General features: G+C 38.1%; 1 protein-coding gene across 1 annotated transcript in view; it reads left to right on the top strand.

The window, feature by feature from the left end:
- elk4 (ETS transcription factor ELK4) overlaps positions 1-20,954 on the top strand; it is a 38,855-nt gene extending 17,901 nt beyond the window's left edge. Inside the window, exons 2-5 of the mRNA XM_062978575.1 lie at positions 4,891-5,106; positions 7,312-8,202; positions 10,327-10,443; positions 11,514-20,954. Of these exons, the coding sequence (XP_062834645.1) occupies positions 4,900-5,106; positions 7,312-8,202; positions 10,327-10,443; positions 11,514-11,612 (1,314 nt within the window). The 5' untranslated portion in view covers positions 4,891-4,899 and the 3' untranslated portion in view covers positions 11,613-20,954. The remainder of the gene's footprint in view (positions 1-4,890; positions 5,107-7,311; positions 8,203-10,326; positions 10,444-11,513) is intronic.

The raw sequence follows: 20,954 nt of genomic DNA, 5'->3' as shown, positions 1-20,954 counted from the left end.
CTCACTCTTTTTATGTAGATAAAAATCCGAATAAAATATATATAGTTTGTGTCCCGTTTACTGAGATAGTTGCTTTGTTTTCACTATATAGTTCTTTTATTACCTTGTACACACCCCCCCCAATATTATATTCCTCGCAGAGTCTGTTCAAATATTTGTGAAAAATATTTGCAAAAGTCCAATTTTAATATAAGTACTTTAGATTTTTTTTCCTGTAGCATGGTTCAAAATGTTCAAAATATTCCTTATAGGGTCTGCTAATTTCCTGTTTTTTACAAATCTGTATTGATCTTCGATTGTATCTGACACTACTGACACTTTCTTTGGCCCAGTTCCTTTTAGGAGCCAACCCAGGATTTTATCAAAGTATGTCTATTTTATGTGACTGTATTAGTTTTATGATTTGTTTTGTTGTTGATTGATTAGTTTTATTGTTGTGTTTTTACATTACCTGTTTGACCTGGGCTTGGCCCCATGTAAACCACCCCGAGTCCCCTCGGGGTGATGGGACTGGGTATAAAAATAAAATTATTATTATTATAGTATGACACAGCAAACAAGATAGATATGCTGGATTTCGTTTCACAAAATCAGAAGTCGAACAGTTTCCAAGTGTCTAGGACTGTGTGAAGTATTTTCGGATGATGCGCTGTGATGTCTCATGGGCCATGTAGTCCCGTCCCTAACACTGTTGTGACAGATGAGGAGGAAAACTTAGGTTTTCCTCCGTTTCAGTCAGAATTGGAACTTTCTCAGCCAGAACTGGAACCCTTGCACCTGCAGGAGATTTGCCTTCCAGAAGTTTGCCAAACAAGCCCTGAGCCAAAATCTCCCCCTTTTTCTCGCCGTGATTATTGTCAACAACAGAGAGGAGCTCAACAGGCTAATCGCAGAAGCCTGAGAATCGCGGCCAAACAAATGGTTGATTAGCCTGCTTCCCATGAGAAACTTTAGGGAGTCATGCATCTGGACCCAGAGAATGGCTTTCGCTTCTGGTTCCCCAGAGAATCTGCTCTTGGCGGGAAACCGAGACCCTACTTAGGTGTTTTGCCCACGAAGGAGTCTTGCGGAGTCAATTCGTCAGCTACGGGAGTAGGTTGTGTGTGGACTACGCTACTCCCGCGGTCGAGTTCTTGTTCCTGTTTCCAGCCCTGCCTTGTTTCCCAGGACCTTGCCTTGCTCCACGGACCTTGCCTTGTTTTTGGACCTCGCCACGAATTTACCACGGATCCTGTCCTTGCTCCACGTTCCTTGTTGCCTTGAATCAAGCTTTGTGTACCAAGAATCAAGTTATTTCCTTGCCTTGCCTAAGTTTCATGGACTAAAGGACCTTGTCATCTCCCCTCACTTTGCTTGGCAAAGTGAGTGTTTCGGTTACTGGATTACAACTTTGGACCTTACTATTTCATATTGGACATTGTTTTCCTGGACTATATTTGACCTTTCCTGAAAGGTCTTCTTCTGAACTATATTCTACATTTACTTTTATTGACTTTACATATTTCCTTAATAAAGATATTAGATAGATTCTGGCCTCTGTGTATGGTTATTGGTGCTCTGCAGCCTGGGTCGTGACATGCGCGCAGATCCCAGTAAGGTGGCCTTTTGCAGTTGGCAGATCGTAATTTTGCCAATGTCTATTGTTTCCAAATGCCGGCTGAGATCTTTTGGCACGGCACCCAGTGTGCCCATCACCACCGGAACCACCTGTACTGGTTTCTGCCAGAGTCTTTGAAGTTCAATCTTGAGGTCCTGATAGCGGCTGAGTTTTTCCTGCAGTTTTTCGTCAATGCGACTGTCACCTGGGATGGCAACATCAATGATCCAAATCATTTTCTTTTCCACAACTGTGATGTCTGGTGTGTTGTGTTCCAGAACTTTGTCAGTCTGGATTCAGAAGTCCCACAGTATCTTTGTGTGCTCATTTTCCAATACTTTTGCAGGTTTGTGATCCCACCAATTCTTTACTGCTGGCAGGTGGTACTTGAGGCATAAGTTCCAATGAATCATTTGGGCCACATAGTTGTGCCTCTATTTGTAGTCTGTCTGTGCAATTTTCTTACAGCAGCTGAGGATATGATCAATGGTTTCGTCGGTTTCCTTGCACAATCTGCATTTTGGGTCATCAGCTGATTTTTCAATCTTGGCCTTAATTGCATTTGTTCTGATGGCTTGCTCCTGGGATGCAAGGATCAGGCCTTCTGTCTCCTTCTTCAGTGTCCCATTCGTGAGCCATAGCCAGGTCTTCTCCTTATTAGCTTTTCCTTCAATTTTGTCAAGGAACTTTCCATGCAATGTTTTGTTGTGCCAGCTGTCAGCTCTAGTTTATAGTGCAGTTTTCTTGTACTGATTTTTTGTCTGCTGTGCTTTGAGGAGTTTCTAATTTTTGACTTCAATCAAAGCAGGTTTTTCACTTTGCTTTACATATTAATTATATCTGGTATTATATCTTTCAGTCTTTTTGCTAATATTTTAGTGAATATTTTGTAGTCCATATTGCTTAGGAATATTGGTTTATAAGAGTTAGGATCAGTTTCGTTCTTATTTGGTTTTAGGATTGTGAGAATTTCTGAGAATTTCCAGGAATTTGGTACATGTTGTTTCTCCATTATTTCATTAAACAGTGTAACACGGTTGGGAGTAATTTTGTCTTTAAATATTTTATAAAAGTTTGTTGTAAAGCCATTTGGCCCAGGTGATGAATTTATTTTTAGACTTTCTATTGTTTGTTCAATTTCTGTTTTAGTTATTGTACTATTTAGATTAGATTTTGACTGTGAATTTATTATTTTTTCCAAGAGGCCAACTTGTTTGATTAAATCAGTGATTCCCAAAGTGGGCGCTACCGCCCCCTGGTGGGCGCTGCAGCAGTGCCAGGGAGGTGGTGATGGCACCTATTAGGACATGGGGGCGGGGCCAGGGGAGGGGCAGGGCCTCTTCCCAAGTGCCGGAGACAGGGCTGAGCCCCTGAGGCGCCTGTTAGGACACACAGAGGGCGGAGCTAGAGGAGTGGGCGTGGCTTCTTCCCAAGAGCCCAAGACAGGAATGAGCCTCTGTATACCTCCCCTGAGGCGCTTGTTAGAACACGGGGGCGGGGTATAGAGGTTCAGCCCCATCAGGCATTTGGGAAAAGGCCCCGCCTCCTCCTCTAGCCATGCCCCCTGTGTCCTGGCACGCACCGCAGGACAGGGATAGAAGCTCAGCCCTGCCTAAGAGCTCGTAACTCCTCCCATCCCAGTCCTGGCTGCCCATTTGTGGCCCCGCCCACCTCCCCCTCCCAACCCTGCATCTTGGACTAGGGGAGAGGCTCAGCCCCGCCCTATTGAGCAGGAGCCACGCCCACCGCTCTAAGCCACACCCCCTTTCCAGGGGGCGTTGAGTCATATTTTTTTTGGAAAGGGGGCGGCAGGCCAAATAAGTTTGGGAGCCACTGGATTAAATCTTTACTTCGTAAAGTTTTTCATAGTAACTAGCCATAATCTCTCTGATTTCCTCATCTGTAGATCTCAGATGTCCTCTATCATCTTTCAACTTAAGTATTCTGTTTCTAGCTTGTTTTGATTTTAAGACTCTGGCCAATCTCTTTGAATTATTAATTGAATTGATTTGATAATCATTTTTAACCCATAAGTATTTTTGTGGTCTCTATTTTATCTAAATTCTCCAGTTTCTGTTTTTTCTCTTTCCAGTTTCTCTTATTATCAACGGTTGGATTTTTTTGGAATCGTAGGAATGCATCCTCAGCCTCTGATCTTAATTTCTCAAATGTATACTTTTCTTTTCTATTGATCCCTATTTCCAATGAGATGCAAGTACCCCTTATGGTTGCTTTAAAAGCATCCCATAAAATCTCTTCTTTTATTTGTGGTTGTCTATTAAATCGAAAGGGGACCGTGTGCATTGATACTAAGACGTACCAAGATTTTGGAGGCTGACGCTTCTCTTTTCTATAGCTTCCATGACAATTAAGGAATGGGTATTAGGCTGGCTTGTGTGCCCACTGTCATGGTTGACTTGCTGCTCATCTGCTATTTGAAGTAGATTTTTGTTTGGTTTTTGATGTAATTGTTAAAACATTCTCTTTTCAACTTAATGAAGATTTAAAATAATGTGTCATTTGACACATTATTTTAATTATTTTAGGTGTCTGCTTAAAACTTCAATATATGAATGTGACCAAAACATGTTTGCAGATTATTTAATCAGGAAGCAAATTTTACCCAACTTTCCCTTTAAAGTTTGTGTTTTGTTTGCAAATGTAACTTAACTGGTAATTTATAATACGTATAGCAAATGGCCTATAGTCTTGGATACTGCCATTCTCTTATTTGTTTGATGTCATAACATTTTCATTCAGTTTTATCCAAAAACCACAATTTTATTGTTGAAATCTGAATGGTGAGATGTCCTCAGACATGAAAACCCAATCCTTCTTGTAATGATCATTTTGTTTTTCTCTTAAGAGAGAGAACATGTAGTTAGTTACAATTGTGACTTCAGTGGAATTGCTTTTACTTCTGTGTGCTACTTTGGTTTTGAATGGAAGAGAAGTTTTATCTGGCCTCTGTAATGGCACAGTTCCTTTTGAAACAATAGTTTAAGCTCACACAGGGTTTCTGCAGATAAATGTAAGGAGAAAATGTAACTCTTCAAACTGACCTGATTTCCCTATGAGGAAAACAGAAAATTTCAGAAATTGTACAGGCCTCCTAAGCTGCTTGTGTTCAGCTTCTATTGGCAGGCCCATCTTCTTATCTCGTGTTAAGAACTGTGGGCAAAAACACCTTTCCTGCTACCCACCTCCAGGTAGGGAAAATGTTAATAGGTGTCCTCAGAAGGCTGTGCGTATATTTCATAGTGATCTTTCCCCCTCTAATCTTTGAATTTCAGCTCACTGCTATGGACAACGCAATCACCTTGTGGCAGTTCCTTTTGCAACTCCTTCAGGAGTCTCAAAACAAGGATGTTATTTGTTGGACCTCCAACGACGGAGAATTCAAACTTCTGCAGGCAGAGGAGGTGGCTCGCCTCTGGGGGATCCGTAAGAACAAGCCCAGTATGAACTACGATAAACTCAGTCGTGCTCTCAGATATTATTACGTGAAGGTAACTCAATCTTTTGTTTGCCCAAGAGGCTTTTAACCCGCTTGAATTTTATTGATGTTAAGTGGAATGTAAATAAGAAAAATGTTGTTGGCCTGTCTTAGTTGAATGAGTAGGGTTTGTCCATAGTGGTGCCACTTCCCATCCACATACAAAAGCTGAACTGTCAGTTGATGCTTTCTTTAGTACAGGCAACAAGACAACCTCCTTTGCTAAAGCCTGTATAGCAGACATATTCCTTTTCCCTAGCACCTTTGCTTTTTCCTCTTATCTGGGGCCAAAGGTGATCCCCTCACTCTGCCTTATGGCAGTGCTGGCCCTATGAGTGAGTGTGGTTGCCTTCAGAATGTACAGTATCAATTCTGAAACTTTTGTTTCGTTTGCTTAATGAGCGTAGGAGGGGCCTTTGTTATAGGTGTGATTTAGACATATATGTCCTTTGTTGTTTTAAAATTTAAATGCATAATGTTAATTGTGTATGTACACTCTATATATGGCAATTAATTGAGATTCTCCTTGAAAACCAATTGTTCTGAATACCAGAAGGAAGAACAAAGTTGGGGGAGATGCAGGCCTAACAATACAAATTAACCTCATGAATTTTGTCTCTCTCTGAAATATTAAAATCATAGAATAATAGAGTTGGTAAAGATCTTATGGACCATTTAGTCCAACTCCCTGACATATTCTGGTTCAGATTTTTGAACCCGAGTAGCCTTCTATATCCTTCTGCATTATTCCAAATATTTTTGTCTGACTTCTTGTAGAATAGCATATGGTAGGGGAATTTGTTATTTCTTCTTTGCACAGACACTGCTTCATTCTCAATGGTTTTGGAAACCAGAGGAGTACCAGACATTTTAATCAGTACTGCCTTAGAACAGTAGATGTTGATATATCATGAACTCTTAACAATGGTTTGTTTTGCAGCTGCTCTCACGTGAGTATACAAACAAGAAAATAAGTCTCCAGGAGATAGTGTCAGCTCCAGTGAGCATGCTGATTTGAACACTGGCTTGATTATCTAGCATTGTGTATTTTCTTTAAAATGCACAGATTGAATCAGTGAGTAGAAAAGATTTTAAGTACCACAGAATATTGCTGAGAAGCATTGAAATGGTTATTATTCACGCCATTCTGTGGAAGATTTCAGCTGATTTTCTTCAGCTACATCAAAATGTTACATAAATGTTCTGTCTTTTGAATATTTAACCTTGGTGCTGTAACACTGTGCACACACTGATAGAAGTGTTTTGCCTGTCTTCAGAATGTGAGCTTCAGTTTTAGTACTTTTTGAATCAAGGTCATAACATGTGGAGATACAGTAGAGTCTCACTTATCCAAGCTTCGCTTATCCAAGCTTCTGGATTATCCAAGCCATTTTTGTTTTCAACATATCGTGATATTTTGGTGCTAAATTCGTAAATAAAGTAATTACAACATAACATTACTGCGTATTGAACTACTTTTTCTGTCAAATTTGTTGTATAACATGATGTTTTGGGGCTTAATTTGTAAAATCATAACCTACTTTGATGTTTAATAGGCTTTTCCTTAACCCCTCCTTATTATCCAAGATATTTGCTTATCCAAGCTTCTGCCGGCCCATTTAGCTTGGATAAGTGAGACTCTACTGTAATTGAATGAATAGCCATTATGTTGAAGATTTTTTAAAAACGGTAATAAAGTTTCAGAGCCATCTTCATTCATCTTGATCCTGGATGGGCTTTTTGATGAGTGGCTGGTTGGACAGAAATGAAATGGCAATGCTTTTCTTAAACAGACTACTTTGCGGTATCACCAGATGCCATGAGTTAAGTGAAACTTAGGAGGAGGTGCCTTCGTTAGAAAATAGATGGGAGACCATTGAATCACCTTGTAAGCCACTCTTTAGTTTCTCAAATGAGAATTGAGGCATACATTTTGATGCAGGATCAGTTAGTAGCACTTAGGTTCTGTTGAAATCAGTTTTAGATTACTTTTTGTGATATTCTCAGTGGGGTCTAATAAATTTAAATCCAAACTATGAGGTGTTACTTTCTCTGAAAATTGAAACAGTGTCATGCTGATCTGGGTATTCTAGAAGATGTAGTCCAAAAATGTAGTTTTCATAAGATTTCATCTGGATCTAACCAAATAAATAAATCTCTTTGACAAAAATGCAAATACGATATGTAGCTGATAGCCTTTTTTCTCTTTTTTTCACAGAATATCATTAAGAAAGTGAATGGTCAAAAATTTGTTTACAAGTTTGTGTCCTATCCAGAAATTTTGAATATGGATCCACTAGCAGTTGGCAGGATTGAGGGTGATGCTGAAGCACAGGCAGGCATTGTAGATACTAACAACACTACCAAGGAAACTGAGAACTGTGGGAAGGAGAAGCCTCAATCCTGCGCAAAATCCTCTAGTCGCAATGACTATATTCACTCAGGCTTATATTCTTCATTTACTTTGAACTCCCTTAATTCCTCTTCTTGTGTAAAACTCTTTAAGCCAATCAAGATGGAGAATCCAACTGAAAAAGTGGCAGAGAAGAAAATAATTCAGGAGTCTACACCTTCAGTCATAAAATTTGTGACCATGTGCTCCAAAAAGCTTTCACCATCACCCCTTGCCTCTACTACTCAATCAACATCTATTATATCAGCTGTCCCTACCCTGCCTTCTAGCTCAGATGAAAGTCTCCAGGCCGTGGAGTCTATAGTAACACCAAAAATGGTGGCCACTGAAACCTCAACATCTTTGCCAAGTTTGACTATCAATTTCACCCCAACGCCTCCTTCAGCTTCCGTTTCCCCTGCTCTCCAGGTTTCTCCCAGATCTCCTTTGCCACCTTTAGATTCTAATCCTGATCTGATTATAGATAAGGAGTCTGACACTTGCCAGCAGCTGGAAAAATCTCAGGATCAAATCTTGGAGTTTAAAGAACAGAGTACCTTCATGGCAGAAAAGGAACTTCGTCTTAGCCGAACTAGGAAGCCAAAAGGACTGGAGATTGCCCCCACTCTTGTTGTTACTGGCAGTGACCCAAGCCCTTTGGGAATACTAAGTCCTTCTCTCCCTACTGCTTCTCTTACACCAGCACTTTTTTCACAGGTAATCATGTCTTCTGTTTTTAAATAAAAATCTGTATGACTGTACAGTGGGGTAAACAAAGTGCAGCCCATAGACATACCTTAAGACAGTTTTTGTTGCTCTTAGTGCCTTTCAGAGCCTCTCTGGTTTCGTGTGTGTGTGTGTGTGTGGGGGGGGGGGCATGTGTGGCAAGAGGCAAATACTTAATTGCACTTCATAGTGAGTATGGGGATTAATTTTGCTGAATCCTCTCTCAAGGGCTTATTTAGGTTCAGAGAAAGCCTTATTTTTTAAGTAAGAATCTTGGAATTGATCGTCTATTCACTTCCTTTGAGGAGAGGTCAACTCTTATGGACCTAAAATGTTATTTTGCCATAGGGAGATGGCAAAATAGCCTTCAAGCCTATTATGGGGCATTGAAAAAACATTTTGGTAATATATGGTTTTTCTGGGACGAAAAAGGTTGAAAGTTTGGAGCAGAAATAGAGGCTGAATGGAAACCTTACCTGATTTGACTATGTTCACATACATTGCCACAGTGCCATCTGTTCAGTACATTTTCCTAGTGTCTCTGTGTGTATATACACAAGTAGTACAGGATGCTTACATTTGCTGTAATTTTTGGTGGAGGAGGTGTAAATATCTCGGAGATATCCAAGCTTTCTGAGCTAGTGTTTCATTTTATTTGTTTTCTTAAGGACCAACAGAACTCATAGAATCCAAATTTAGATATGTGCAAGATGGTATGGATTGCCCTGTTCCATTTTCCTCCTGGTAACCACAGAAGTGTTACATGAAGTTGAGTGGGATCCTGCATCTTGACTGATTAAAAATCAGATGGAGACATGTTCAGTGAGCATAGATATTTTCCTTCAATTAAGGCAGATCCTTGATCCTGCCCAGTGTTCCTAGTTATTTAACTGTGGATGCTGGACCTGGTCTCCCACAGGGCTAGGATTCTGGGAGACCATGGAAAGTCATACTAAGAGGAAGAAGACACTGGCAAACCACCTCAGAATAAATCTCTCCAAGAAAACTCTGTAATAGGATCATCTAGGTTGCTGTGAAACTACATCTTCCCTTCCCCTTCTTGTGGAGTGTAGCCTATTCTTGCTTGGCCTGACTGGAGTTAATTCTCATGTCTGCTGCTATGTTAAACATAGCGACTAGTCCTGCTTCACACAAGATCTGAAACACCAGTTTTAATTCAGGTACAGATCCTAGATCAGGCATGGGCCAACTCTGGCTCTTCAGGTGTTTTGGACGTCAATTCCCACAATTCCTAACAGCTGGTAAGCCGACTGGGATTTCTGTGAGTTGAAATTCAAAATACCTGGAGGGCCAAAGTTTTCCCATGCCTGTCTTAGTTTGACCATGAATCCTAGCTCATTTTATGTTGTATGAACATCATATCCCGATATTCTGTATGGAGATTTCCACTCCATAAAGGAATAGAAGTAGAAACATTCAATCTTTCAACCTTTATTTAACTGTGATTGTGTAATTAGGTATATACTTCAGAATGGCTGCTCAAGTGCTTCTTCCACTCTTGATGTAGAATGGGAATCTACTGGGAGCAAATGAAAAGCTTACATGGCACTTTCCTGCTATATGTTATATTTTTCATTTTTATGTCTATCTCTTTTAGGACATCATTCTTAATTGAAAGATAAGTTTAATAGGACACTTATGTACAGTTTACTTGTTTCAATTTGCTTTGTTAGTGTTTGAGCAGAAATTAGGTAACCAGATCACTGCCCATTCCCCATTTTTTAAAAATGTGTTTATTTAATTTATATTCTGCCCTTTCCCCTTGCATGAGGCCCAAGGATTTTCACTTTTTTAGGACTTTTCATGGACAGCAGCCAGAGAAAGAGGGTATGGTTATTCACATGCATGAATGTTAGAAATTAATTCACATCTTTTGATATGCCATCGGGCTCCCATTTTAGGTTTGCACACATTAATCAAATTCTCACTCATTCTATGTAATCACTTTCCAATATTTTATGAACTGTCTGTTTATGTTCTGGTTTCATCTGAAAGGTGCTGAAACAAGTGATTAGTAGTTACATTAAAGGTAGTTGGAGCTTCAGATATTAAATATACTCATAACTGGGTTGTAACATTTTGTATGTTTTCCAGACACCTATTTTACTGACTCCAAGCCCCCTGCTCTCCAGTATCCATTTCTGGAGCACTCTCAGCCCATTTGCTCCTCTCAGTCCAGCAAGATTACAAGGTGCTAACACCCTTTTCCAGGTATGTTTCTGAACATGATATCAGATAAGTTCTGTTTAAGAGCCATCAATGTTGGTTCATGAGAACTTGTTTAAACATGAACTCTTTTATTTTTTATAGAAGTAAATGTCAGTTTAGATTAATGGTTTTTAAATATTGGTCTCCAGACTTTTGGAACCTCCGCTCACAGAAGCCCCAGCCATCTTGGCTAATGGTCACGGACTCTAGAAGCTAAAGTCCAAAACAACTAGAGAACCAAAGATATATCACCAACATAAAGCTCTGCTCATCTTTTTGATTTTTATATGCAAGTATTTTTTCTGACCATAGAGTCTGTAACTTCTGTATCAGAAACTATGACATTCTTTATTCTGCAAACCATAGTTCACACTGATTTCCCATTCTGGGTACGAAGGCTAGTGGCCATGGTCTTCACAATCAAGACTTTTCTTTCCATAGCTCTTCTACAAAGTTTTTTGAAAACTTTTGAAGACTCTTCTAAATGGCAGGGGGTTGGACTGGATGGCTTTTGTGATCTCTTCCAGGTATATGATTCTGTGATTCTTTCACATTACATTTGAAAGTTCTTCTTTGTTTCTTTAATGGAAATCTCTCAAGAAAACATGAATGCAAATAAATTTGTGAAAAATCAGACAATGTGATTTTCTGGATGTGTTTTCTCATGTTGTCTCTCATAGTTGAGGTCTACCTATGATGTTAATTACAGGCCTCTCTCATCTTTTTAAGTGGGAGAACTTGTACAATTGGTATCTGACTAAATACTCCCCCCCACACACTGTATATAAAAAAGAACCTTAGTCAAGACTTGTTCATTTGTTTGCTTGTAGCCCTGCCTAGAAAGCCACTTTTAACATTAGGAGTTAAAACCAAACAACAAACTTGCCCTGAATTTTCCAGTAAAAAGTGGTCATTTGAAGTTGGCCATTGCTCTGCTTTCCTGAAATTCAGATCAAGATCTTTGGATATATTTGGTGATTTTTGCTAATATTTTAACACTCCAAAAAAGAAATGTTTGTACTGGTATTAATTTTTTATATAATTCAATCATAATATCTTATTCTGTTTTATAGTTTCCATCGGTGCTGAATACTCATGGACCATTTACTTTGTCAGGAATGGATGGGCCCTCCACTCCTGGGCCTTTCTCTCCAGATTTACAGAAAACATAGTGCATGGCTTTCTCGAAAGAGGACACATTGGAAAATGAGAGGAAGATTCATTAAAATGATGCAATCCAAGGAGTGATTGGTAATTCCACAGGAACAATATATACTGACTTGATTTTGCCATTCCCAGTTTAAATGCCTTTGCAGATATTCCCTTCAAGACATAAGGGAATTAATATGGAAATGCCTTAATTGGTGACTCTGCTCTGTTATCTCTTTTCTCGCTTGCTTCTTTTTGGTTTAATAAGTTTTTTCTTGGTAAAGGGAACCTAATTTTGTATGGATACATTGATTGCATTTGTAGTAGCTGATATCACAGTCACAGATAGCCACCCTCTTGTTGGATAATCCTGTGCTCCTTCTCTGTTTCTGTATATTATATTATTGGAAGTTTGATTCCAAAAAACAGCTGGAAAGCTTTAAGATTGTTTTTAATATTATTAATTTCTGTACTGCTGATACAGGAATGTAATGTATGGCTTTGTAAGGAGAAACTCTACAAGTGCATGTTGATGGTATACAAGAGATTTAAACAAACTACTAGAGATGATAAATGTAGATAAAGAAGTTGTATTGACATATCATAGAAAACATCATTTTATCGTCTAGCAGGGGGATGGGACCCATGCTGCCTTCCACTCTGGCAGCTCCCAGCATTCTTCCTTTGGATAAACTGATTTAGGGCTCTTGGGAATTGTAGTTCAACATTTGGAGGTCTACATAATTTCTGCACTCTTACCCTTCAGCTGTATGCTGTTGAATGATTCAAAGGTGCATAGATCATGGATTGAACATGCTTGATCTTCAAATACTGTTTGAATTCTTCAAGTGAGGTATTACTTGGTAGCAAAGAAAAGGGAAAAGAACATGGTAAAATTAGCAAATCAGATAGACAAGCGAACTGTGCAGTAGGTGTGCTATCTCATCAGGTTAATTGTAAATGTTGTGTTACCTTCCTGCTTGAAAATACTTCCTCAGCCTAAAGAAATAAGGCATCTAAAAAAAGTAATCACTTCTCTTGGCCCCACCTTTGTGCGATATATTTTGTGTTTAAGTCTGAGTAATAGCTGGACTAAACATTTTGGGTGCATAGATGCTCCTGCTGCTAAAAATATTGTATCATTATTAGAAACTTTCCTGTTGATGATGATGGCATGGTGAGAGTGGTATAATGTGATAATAATTTGAAGGGAGCTAAAGGTAGTGTTTAACTTTCTGGCGAGACAGTAGTTCAGCCCTCCATTCCAAAAGTACTATCTTCAGAATGGCATAATATGTCGTTATTCCTTGTTATCTGGAGACAACATTCTGTTGACTTGCGGGTTCTGAAATCTTGCTTTTATGACCCATATTGGAAAGTGTGAACTGTTTCCACCCAGAATAGTTTTTATAGTTGTAGCCCTGTAAGTCTCTTGCAGCATAAAAAGGAGGAAAGAAAAGAGAGAATTAAAAGACAAAATATGGTAGCACTTTTAAGACTATTTTTACATAAGCTTTCATGGGTATTAACCCACTTTTTCAGATTCAATACCCAGAATTAGATGTCTATACTAGTAGTAGTTTTGCTATAAAGAGATGCATAAAGAGTTAAGAGTATTTCTGCATAAATGTTAACATGCAGATCCTGGGTTGGCAGGTGCCAAGTTCCTAAGTCTAATTTCTGAAAGCACCTTAAATTGTGTAGTTCTAGGAACTATTTATTAGAAATTGTGTCCCAGAAATGGTGTCTGATAATATTTCAATGATCAGGTCATGTCGCTCAGGAGTGGAAGGTATGGCATTGGGAAGTCTTGGTTGTCTTCTGTCAGAACTACATTTGAATTCCCATCATAGTCACAGTGGTTACTATTAGTAGATTCTTAGGGAGCAAAGATGATTAAAATGTAGCATCCATTTGCACCAATATCTCTGGTGCAAGGCTGAAATGATTGGACTGGAGGGAAGCTTGTAGTTCTATTGTGTGTGCATTGAGTCATCCAAGATTGGGCCTATGTGAATGTCTTCAACTATCCCCCAATAATGGGCTACTTGTATGTTATCATAAAGGAATTTGTTCAGATTTAAATTCATTCCAATCTCTGTTCAGGCAGTTGCCTCTACATATGAAGGGCTAAAAGGGTGCTGCAGACATGGACATAAACATTTGTCGTACCCTGCATCCAGCAGTATTTGTTGTACCCTGCATCCAGCAGTATCAGAGGCCATACAGAGGACTGAAGAGGGTTTTGTAACCACATTGGACTGACAACTATTACAGAGTTCTCTTGATTGGGGGCCCTGATAAGGCAGCTTTCCTAATCATAGGAGTTCTATAACACAGCAGCTCTGAATGCTGTTATTAAGCCCTCTTCAGATCCTCAGGCACTCTTCTCAGGCACCCATTTGAGTTGTTTGTAATTTTATATACGGAGTGCCATTTTAACATGATGGGATTTGATCCACATCCACACATTTTGATATCCATGAGGAAGTTCTGGTACTAAACTCTAGTGGATACCAAGGAACCATTATATTTGGTTGCCCTCCCAAACACAGTAATAATAAAATTCTGATGAGAGGGAAAGAGTACAGCTTTGAGCATCCCTTATCTGGAATTAGAAATTACCAGAACCATCCATGTAGAGTCTGAGACTGTGACACCTTTGCTTTGTGACGGTTCTTTGTACACAACCTTTGTTTTTGGTGCCAAATTGTTTAAAATATTGTATGAAATCACCATTGGGCAATTTGTAGGATGTATATCAAATATAAATGAATTTCGTTTATAGACTTGATTGCCATCTGCAAGATCTCAGTATGTACATGTAATATGTAAGCATATTCCAAATTCTGGGGGGAAAACTAAAATCCAAAGCACTTCTGGTCCCAAGCATTTTGGATAAGAGATATTCATCTAATTCATCAGCCCCCCAAAAGACAGTAGACATAGAGCGGACCTTTACTGAGACACTTGCCAGGGTTGTTGTGTGTTTTCCGGGCTGTATGGCCATGTTCCAGAAGTACCCTCTCCTAATGTTTTGCCCACATTTATGTCAGGCATCCTCAGAGGTTGTCTGACAACACACAACAATCCTGTGATTGCTACCATGAAAGCCTTTGGCAACACACTGCTCAGAGCTATTATTTTGCCAGACTTCCCTTCATCTTGGAAAGTTACATGGGACATCTGTTAGGTTCTGATTTGTGTGTGCTGTCTATTGATTCTAGTAGGCTGAGGAGAGTTCTTTTCTAGACAAGATGAGAGAACAAGTAGCTAATTCAAGGACTGTTTGCAGCCCTCAATGTATTTGTGCAACCCTCCCCAAATTGCCCCATTCAAAACAATCAATAAAAGGGAATGAATGCTCCTTAAAGCCTTTGCAAATAGTAATTCCCTTCTGATGTCAGGGTTATGTTTGGATATGAGATGAAATTTTCTGCATTTTTAAAATTCATTTTTTTGGCAGTTGGATTCCTGGAAATTTCTGTTTTGGGGAACATTCAGCCCATGACATGGTCTCTTCAGAGTGGGGGGGGGGGGGATTTGCCACTGGAAGGCTTGTAAGAGTTGTTCTTCCCTAAAAATGGAATTTGAAAGGCATATGCTTCTTGCACCAAAATTGAATGTGCAATATTTTATAGGTTCTTTTCAATTAAAAAATGTACAGAAAAACAGCTGAAAAGAATAGATGAGGATATGCATCCTGCATTCTTGCTTTTGCAGTGATTTTTATGCTGTTTCTATTGGACAAGTAATAGCACTTTTTAGGACTAGTTATTTTAAACAAGGCTGGCTGTATATATTGAGTAGGAGAGTTTTCAGGTGTGGTTCTTGCTTTAAATTCTTTTTGAGCAGTAAAAGAATGGCTTTTTAAACTGTTAGCTTGTTTTTCAATATAGTTTTCAATCTTTGTCTTTGCTTCTTAGAGATATGAGCCATTTGAGAGTTTATAACAGATGGTCATCGATCTCTTGATGGATTATTTCCATTACGGGAATCAAAATTTAGGCTAATGCATTTGGTTCTGAAAATTGCCGTCTTTGTTCAAATGCACATCTGAAAGTAAAGGATTCTAAAAAAAAATCTTATAAAGGCAGAAGTTATTGCCTAGAAAGGCAGCTTGTTCTTTTCTGGCTGTTGGCCCACTCTCCTCTTCCTTCATTGTCATTGTGATTTTTGTGCCATTGCACCCTTCACCTAAACAACCTTTCAAGTTTTTTTGCCTGTACTCCACTTGAGTAAATGATTCCTTCCAGGACCCCATCCCCCCAATAAGGAAATATCTGTTCCAAAAATATATTTTCAGATTGTGATTCAACTGGATACAAGTAAGGAAAGAACTTACTACTCTCATGCATGTTTTCCTTTGCACAACACAACTTATCTGTAATTACCCATATTTTCGATTATGATTGATGTCATGAATGTCTGATGCTTTCTTTTTGTTTGTAGTTTGCTGACAACAGAATCACTCTGGAGTATTATTGAGTTTTCTTTAGTAGTTAATAATATTTTAGTTCTATTCCTAGTTTTCTAATAGAGAAAGGAGCAATGCTTATAGTCTAACAAGTTGGCAGTAATGGTGCCATCCTAGTGTGTAATGGGTTTTATTTCAGCGTTTAGAATTGATGATCTTTATAATTCATCTATCCACTTCGATCACATTGTTATTGTATTTTACATAATGATATATAACAGACATTTTGCCATTAAAAAGGAAAATATTAAGGGATGCTCGATCAACTAAAAATTATATTTCAAGATTGTAGATTTCGTAGGAAGGATTGGTTTTTTCCCCTTTCTTTCATTATTTTGCCCACTGAGAAATGACAAATTTTCTTCTTCTAAAGACCATTGGAATGTAGTATTAATCTGAATTTCCCATTTTTGTATAATGACAAATGCTATTATAATTAAACCAGAATGTAAACAGTAAGGGAAGGAGGGAGCAAATGAGAATACAGCATCTGACCTAATTCAGTATCTGCTTTGTTGTATTAATGTGTTCTTCTTTTAACTCGGGGCTGGGCAAACCCTGCAGTTAACATACAGGAATAACTCAGGATCAGTTATGTAAAACACACTTGGCATATTTGCTCAGCTCTTGTGTTTGAGTACATCTTATTCTGGGAAAAGAGTGTGGTGGGATAAAGAATGCAGTTCTTGTTATACATACATACATACATATATATATATATATATATATATATATATATATATATACACACACACACACACACACTCACGCATGCACACACGCTCACACACACTGTATGTTTACTCAGACATGCTATTGATCCCAGTGTGACTTGTTTCACTGTAAGTTTGTGTAACACCACAGTCATGGAAAAGTAAAAGGAGAGGATGCTGGTCAATTTAAAGGGCATCTTTCAAAGCTTATGTCTTCGTAAAAGGTTTTCTTTTACTATCCCTTTTCAAATGGCAGTAAGCATGGCCTCATCTAGATGATGGCTTGGTGTATAATTCAGCATTATTTATTTTCTTCTTCTTTTGAACCAATGGTTTCCCTGTTGTTTCAGGAATATGGGTTTTTTCCCCATTTTTTTCCAGTCAGTTCCATCATGAATGTTTTTGTTCTGTTTTCTTGGTGACTTCTTTTTCATTACTTATGTCAGTGAGCACAATGTGACACGGACCATTGCATTACCAACTGTCCACTGATCTGTCTTCCATGCTTTCTGTCTTGTTTAGTTCTTGATTGGGTGGAAGGGGAAACAAGCAATATCAGTCTTAGTTGTCCTTTTATGTTCCTCATCATCACTATTGTGCTGTTTCATTATAGGAAATCTAGCTAGTGAGCACATTCACTCAATAGAGCATAATAAAAGTTGCTAGTCCCATCATCTTTGAGAAATTAAGTATGAATGAGGATGAATTTGGAGGAAGATAAGTATGCCAACTATAGAATATATTTTCCTCATTATCCAAACAATCCCATGCTGAGAGTACCTGTCTTTATAACTGCACATTTCAAGTTGCCTTGCTAAGACTATTTGTGTCAAAAGAAGTTCTGGTTACAAAATGCGTAACTATTGAAATTGCTATTGTCATTGCTATTATTTTCAAACTATAGAAAAAGCTGACTAAAATGTAAATAGTTCCTCTGTCATAATTATGTAGGCATAATTTGACTCATATAGAGAACTGTCAAGCAAGAGCCTTTATGAGATTCCAATTGATATCTTGAGTTTTTTTGAAGGCCACTTTGGATCATTTTTTGAAATCAGTTACACCAGCGTTGAGAGCTTTGCTGCTGTTTGCAAAATTTGGAAGTAAAACACTCTTTATAATGAAATAACAAATTCCATGAATCTCCATTTTTCCCCAGCACTCATCCTGCCTTCCCCCGGTATAGAATAGTACTAATAAAATGGAGGAGGCTAAAGTGGCACAAGAGGCAATATACCATAATATAAAGTACCCATATGAGCATCTAGATTGTGTATTTATTATATATACATTAAATGTACTGCACTTTGTAACTGCAGCTTTTAAAGTATCTTGCACTTTCAGGATTTCTAGGTCTATTTGTTATGCTACACTTTGTCTGTCTGTTGTAATATAAATTCAAAACTATATGACATTATGTGATTTTCTCCCAAAGTGTCTTAAACTCACCTGGGAATTGTTCATGTGTGATATTCTCAATTCAGTTGTGCATATCATTTAATAATCCAAATGTCTCAAATTATTTTTATTACTCCATGATATAAGCCAGGTTGGGGAACCTTTGGCCCAGAAGCTGAAATGTTCCCCATCCCCAAGCGATGGTTTACTTGACTAACATTCGAGTTTGAAAAGAAAGACATCTCTTCAGTTTTCTTTTTTGTGATCCTTGGTAGTAGCACTTAATATGAATGAATAAACTTGTCTTTAATTGAATTGTTGTCAAATCTGAATTTGATAAAACATTTATTTTCAAATCTTTTATATACAATGGTTAGCTCAAAAGCAGCCCCTTCTCTACACATTGATCTTATCCCCCTTTCGAAGACATCTCAGACACTGAACATATTGTAGCTGTGAATTTCATTAAAAAGAAGACTAGATTAATAATTGGAAATGTCTATTTTTAATCTCTTTTCACATCTGGATGATCTTTATAAGATAGTCATTCTTGTGGTTGACATAATAATAGAGCAAAGGATGATGAGGTGAATACTTGGGGTTTCTAGGAGACCTTTTGAGCTGTGCAATTTCTTTGGTAATATGTTTTGAAACTCTTCGTAACATCACCGACTTTCATTCTTTCTGTTCAGTTGCACCAACTTCTAAATGCTAAGTGTTCAAGGATGTCTTTTCATGAATACTTTGTAAACGCATTTGAAAATATGTTATCCTAAATAATTTGTAAAAATTCATTTGTATTTTTATTGCAGTGTTACCAGATGGCCTTATGTACATCACAGTGCTTGTGATAAGTACAGTAGCAAACTTTTTGTTTTTTGTTTGTTTTCTCAGTTAATTCTTTTCTGCATCATGGAAGAATATGCAAGGGAAATCGAGGTTGAGAAGAGTGAGAGGATAGTGGGAAAGCCAGTCAATTAGCATATATATGATTTAGAGGCGCCTTGTGGAGAAGAGATGTGGTTGGAGGACCTGCATGATCCAAAGTAGGTGTATACAGATAAGGGGTGGGCAACTATCTGCTCAAGGTTGCGGGCTACATTGGTCTCTGCTGGGTCATATTCCCCACCGCTCCATTGTTTTTTGAACAATTTTTTCCCAATCACTCAACATCCTCAGGAAATATGTAGGTCTGTTTTAGACCCTTTGTTCAATAAGTAAAGTCAACAGGAATTTGACATCTGGTTTACATCTTTATTACATAAAGACCTTTCCTGGGTGTGGAGTCTATTTGACAAGTGGGTGTGTGCATGGAGGCTTTTATTCAACAAGGATATATGTGTATGCTTTGAATTTTTTAAAAATTGATTGAAAAAAATTGGAGGAAGGTATTTTTTTAAAAAACTGTCCAGCCACCGCAGTCAGTCCACTCCAATGTAGATGGTGTTCCTGCCGTTGCTCTTTTACTAGTAAGCTAACATACTTTATTTTTTCTTCTTTCCTTAACAATTTGGTTAGTGTTCCTACAGGAGTCTCTCCTTTAGCCAGAAAAAGTAGAACAGCCTTAATTATTCACTTTCTTACTGAAGACGTGATCCTCCTCCAGGCTAAATAGCACAGGAAGGAGGAAGAGAAGAAAGTTATACTTGGATCACAGTGTTGTTTTTTTCTGCAGACGGTATTGCCTTCTAGGCTAGCAGAAAGAAAAGGCCCTACTCTTGGAATGGCTTGTTGCCCTTATCAGGCCTTTGCACTATTTCTTGGAGAGGAAAAACCATATCTAAGTTCAGTTCATGACATCACCCACCTGCCCTTGGGCAAGCATTTGTGCCCCACTGCAGAAAGTGTGATGGTTCTTGGCTTTTCATGGATGTCCTGGAACATCTATGCAACCTGAAATATCCGGGTGTCTGTTTCAGTGCACTTGAGAGCCATGTCATCTTCCAATTGCTGAATGAATCCAGTAGCAAATATCTCAAAAAGAAGATACATTTCTCAGATGCACTGAAACAGACTCCTGGATATTTCAGGTTGCATAGATGTTGCAGGACATCCATGCAAAGCTATACTGTCTGATTTCTTAATGTCTTCCAAATATTTAGCCTATTGTGTTACAATAGTTGTGTGGAGTTAGTTGGGAGAAACTAGTTTCTTCAAGTCTTGTTCCATTTTTTTAAAATAATTGAAAATGTTTATCTTTTATATATCCAGTATATCCATACCATTGTTAAAATGATGCTGGTGTGTAATGCAGTTGCATAAATAGCCAAAGTTCTAAGTGAAGTTTCAGTGTTATTGCTTTGACTAGAAGCACCTCTGGATAAAATATTAGGAGGACCGTCATGATGTTGAAATGTTGGTTAGAAAGGGAAGAAAATGTTGGGAAGCCTTTTTTTTAGAGGAACATGCTTTAGATTTAACCACAAATTCTACAATATAAGGTGTTCAGGGACTGCACGGTGGGTCATGCTGTTTTATGGATTGATTCGCTTTTAATGGTTGGTGTATTATTTGTTGCCTGTCAAAACATAATGAAGGTCTTTCGTGAAGAATCAGGTGTTTTTTCTATTGTTTAGACTTCTGTGCAAAAATAAAAATTTGTGGCAATTAAAAAAAACAATTTTGAGGGAATGTTAAATATTTTAAGACATGACAAAATTTGCTTTTTATAATAATGTAAGCTGGCTTTAAACATTGTAGCAAATCATGTTAATATGTATGTGCAATCAGACTTGCAAAACAGTTGTATTTTTTTAAATAAATATTTTTTAACAAAA

The sequence above is a fragment of the Anolis carolinensis genome, chromosome 4 (assembly GCF_035594765.1).
Source record: "Anolis carolinensis isolate JA03-04 chromosome 4, rAnoCar3.1.pri, whole genome shotgun sequence".
In the NCBI taxonomy this organism is placed as follows: domain Eukaryota; kingdom Metazoa; phylum Chordata; class Lepidosauria; order Squamata; family Dactyloidae; genus Anolis; species Anolis carolinensis.
This window is presented reverse-complemented; position numbering and strand designations above follow the sequence as displayed.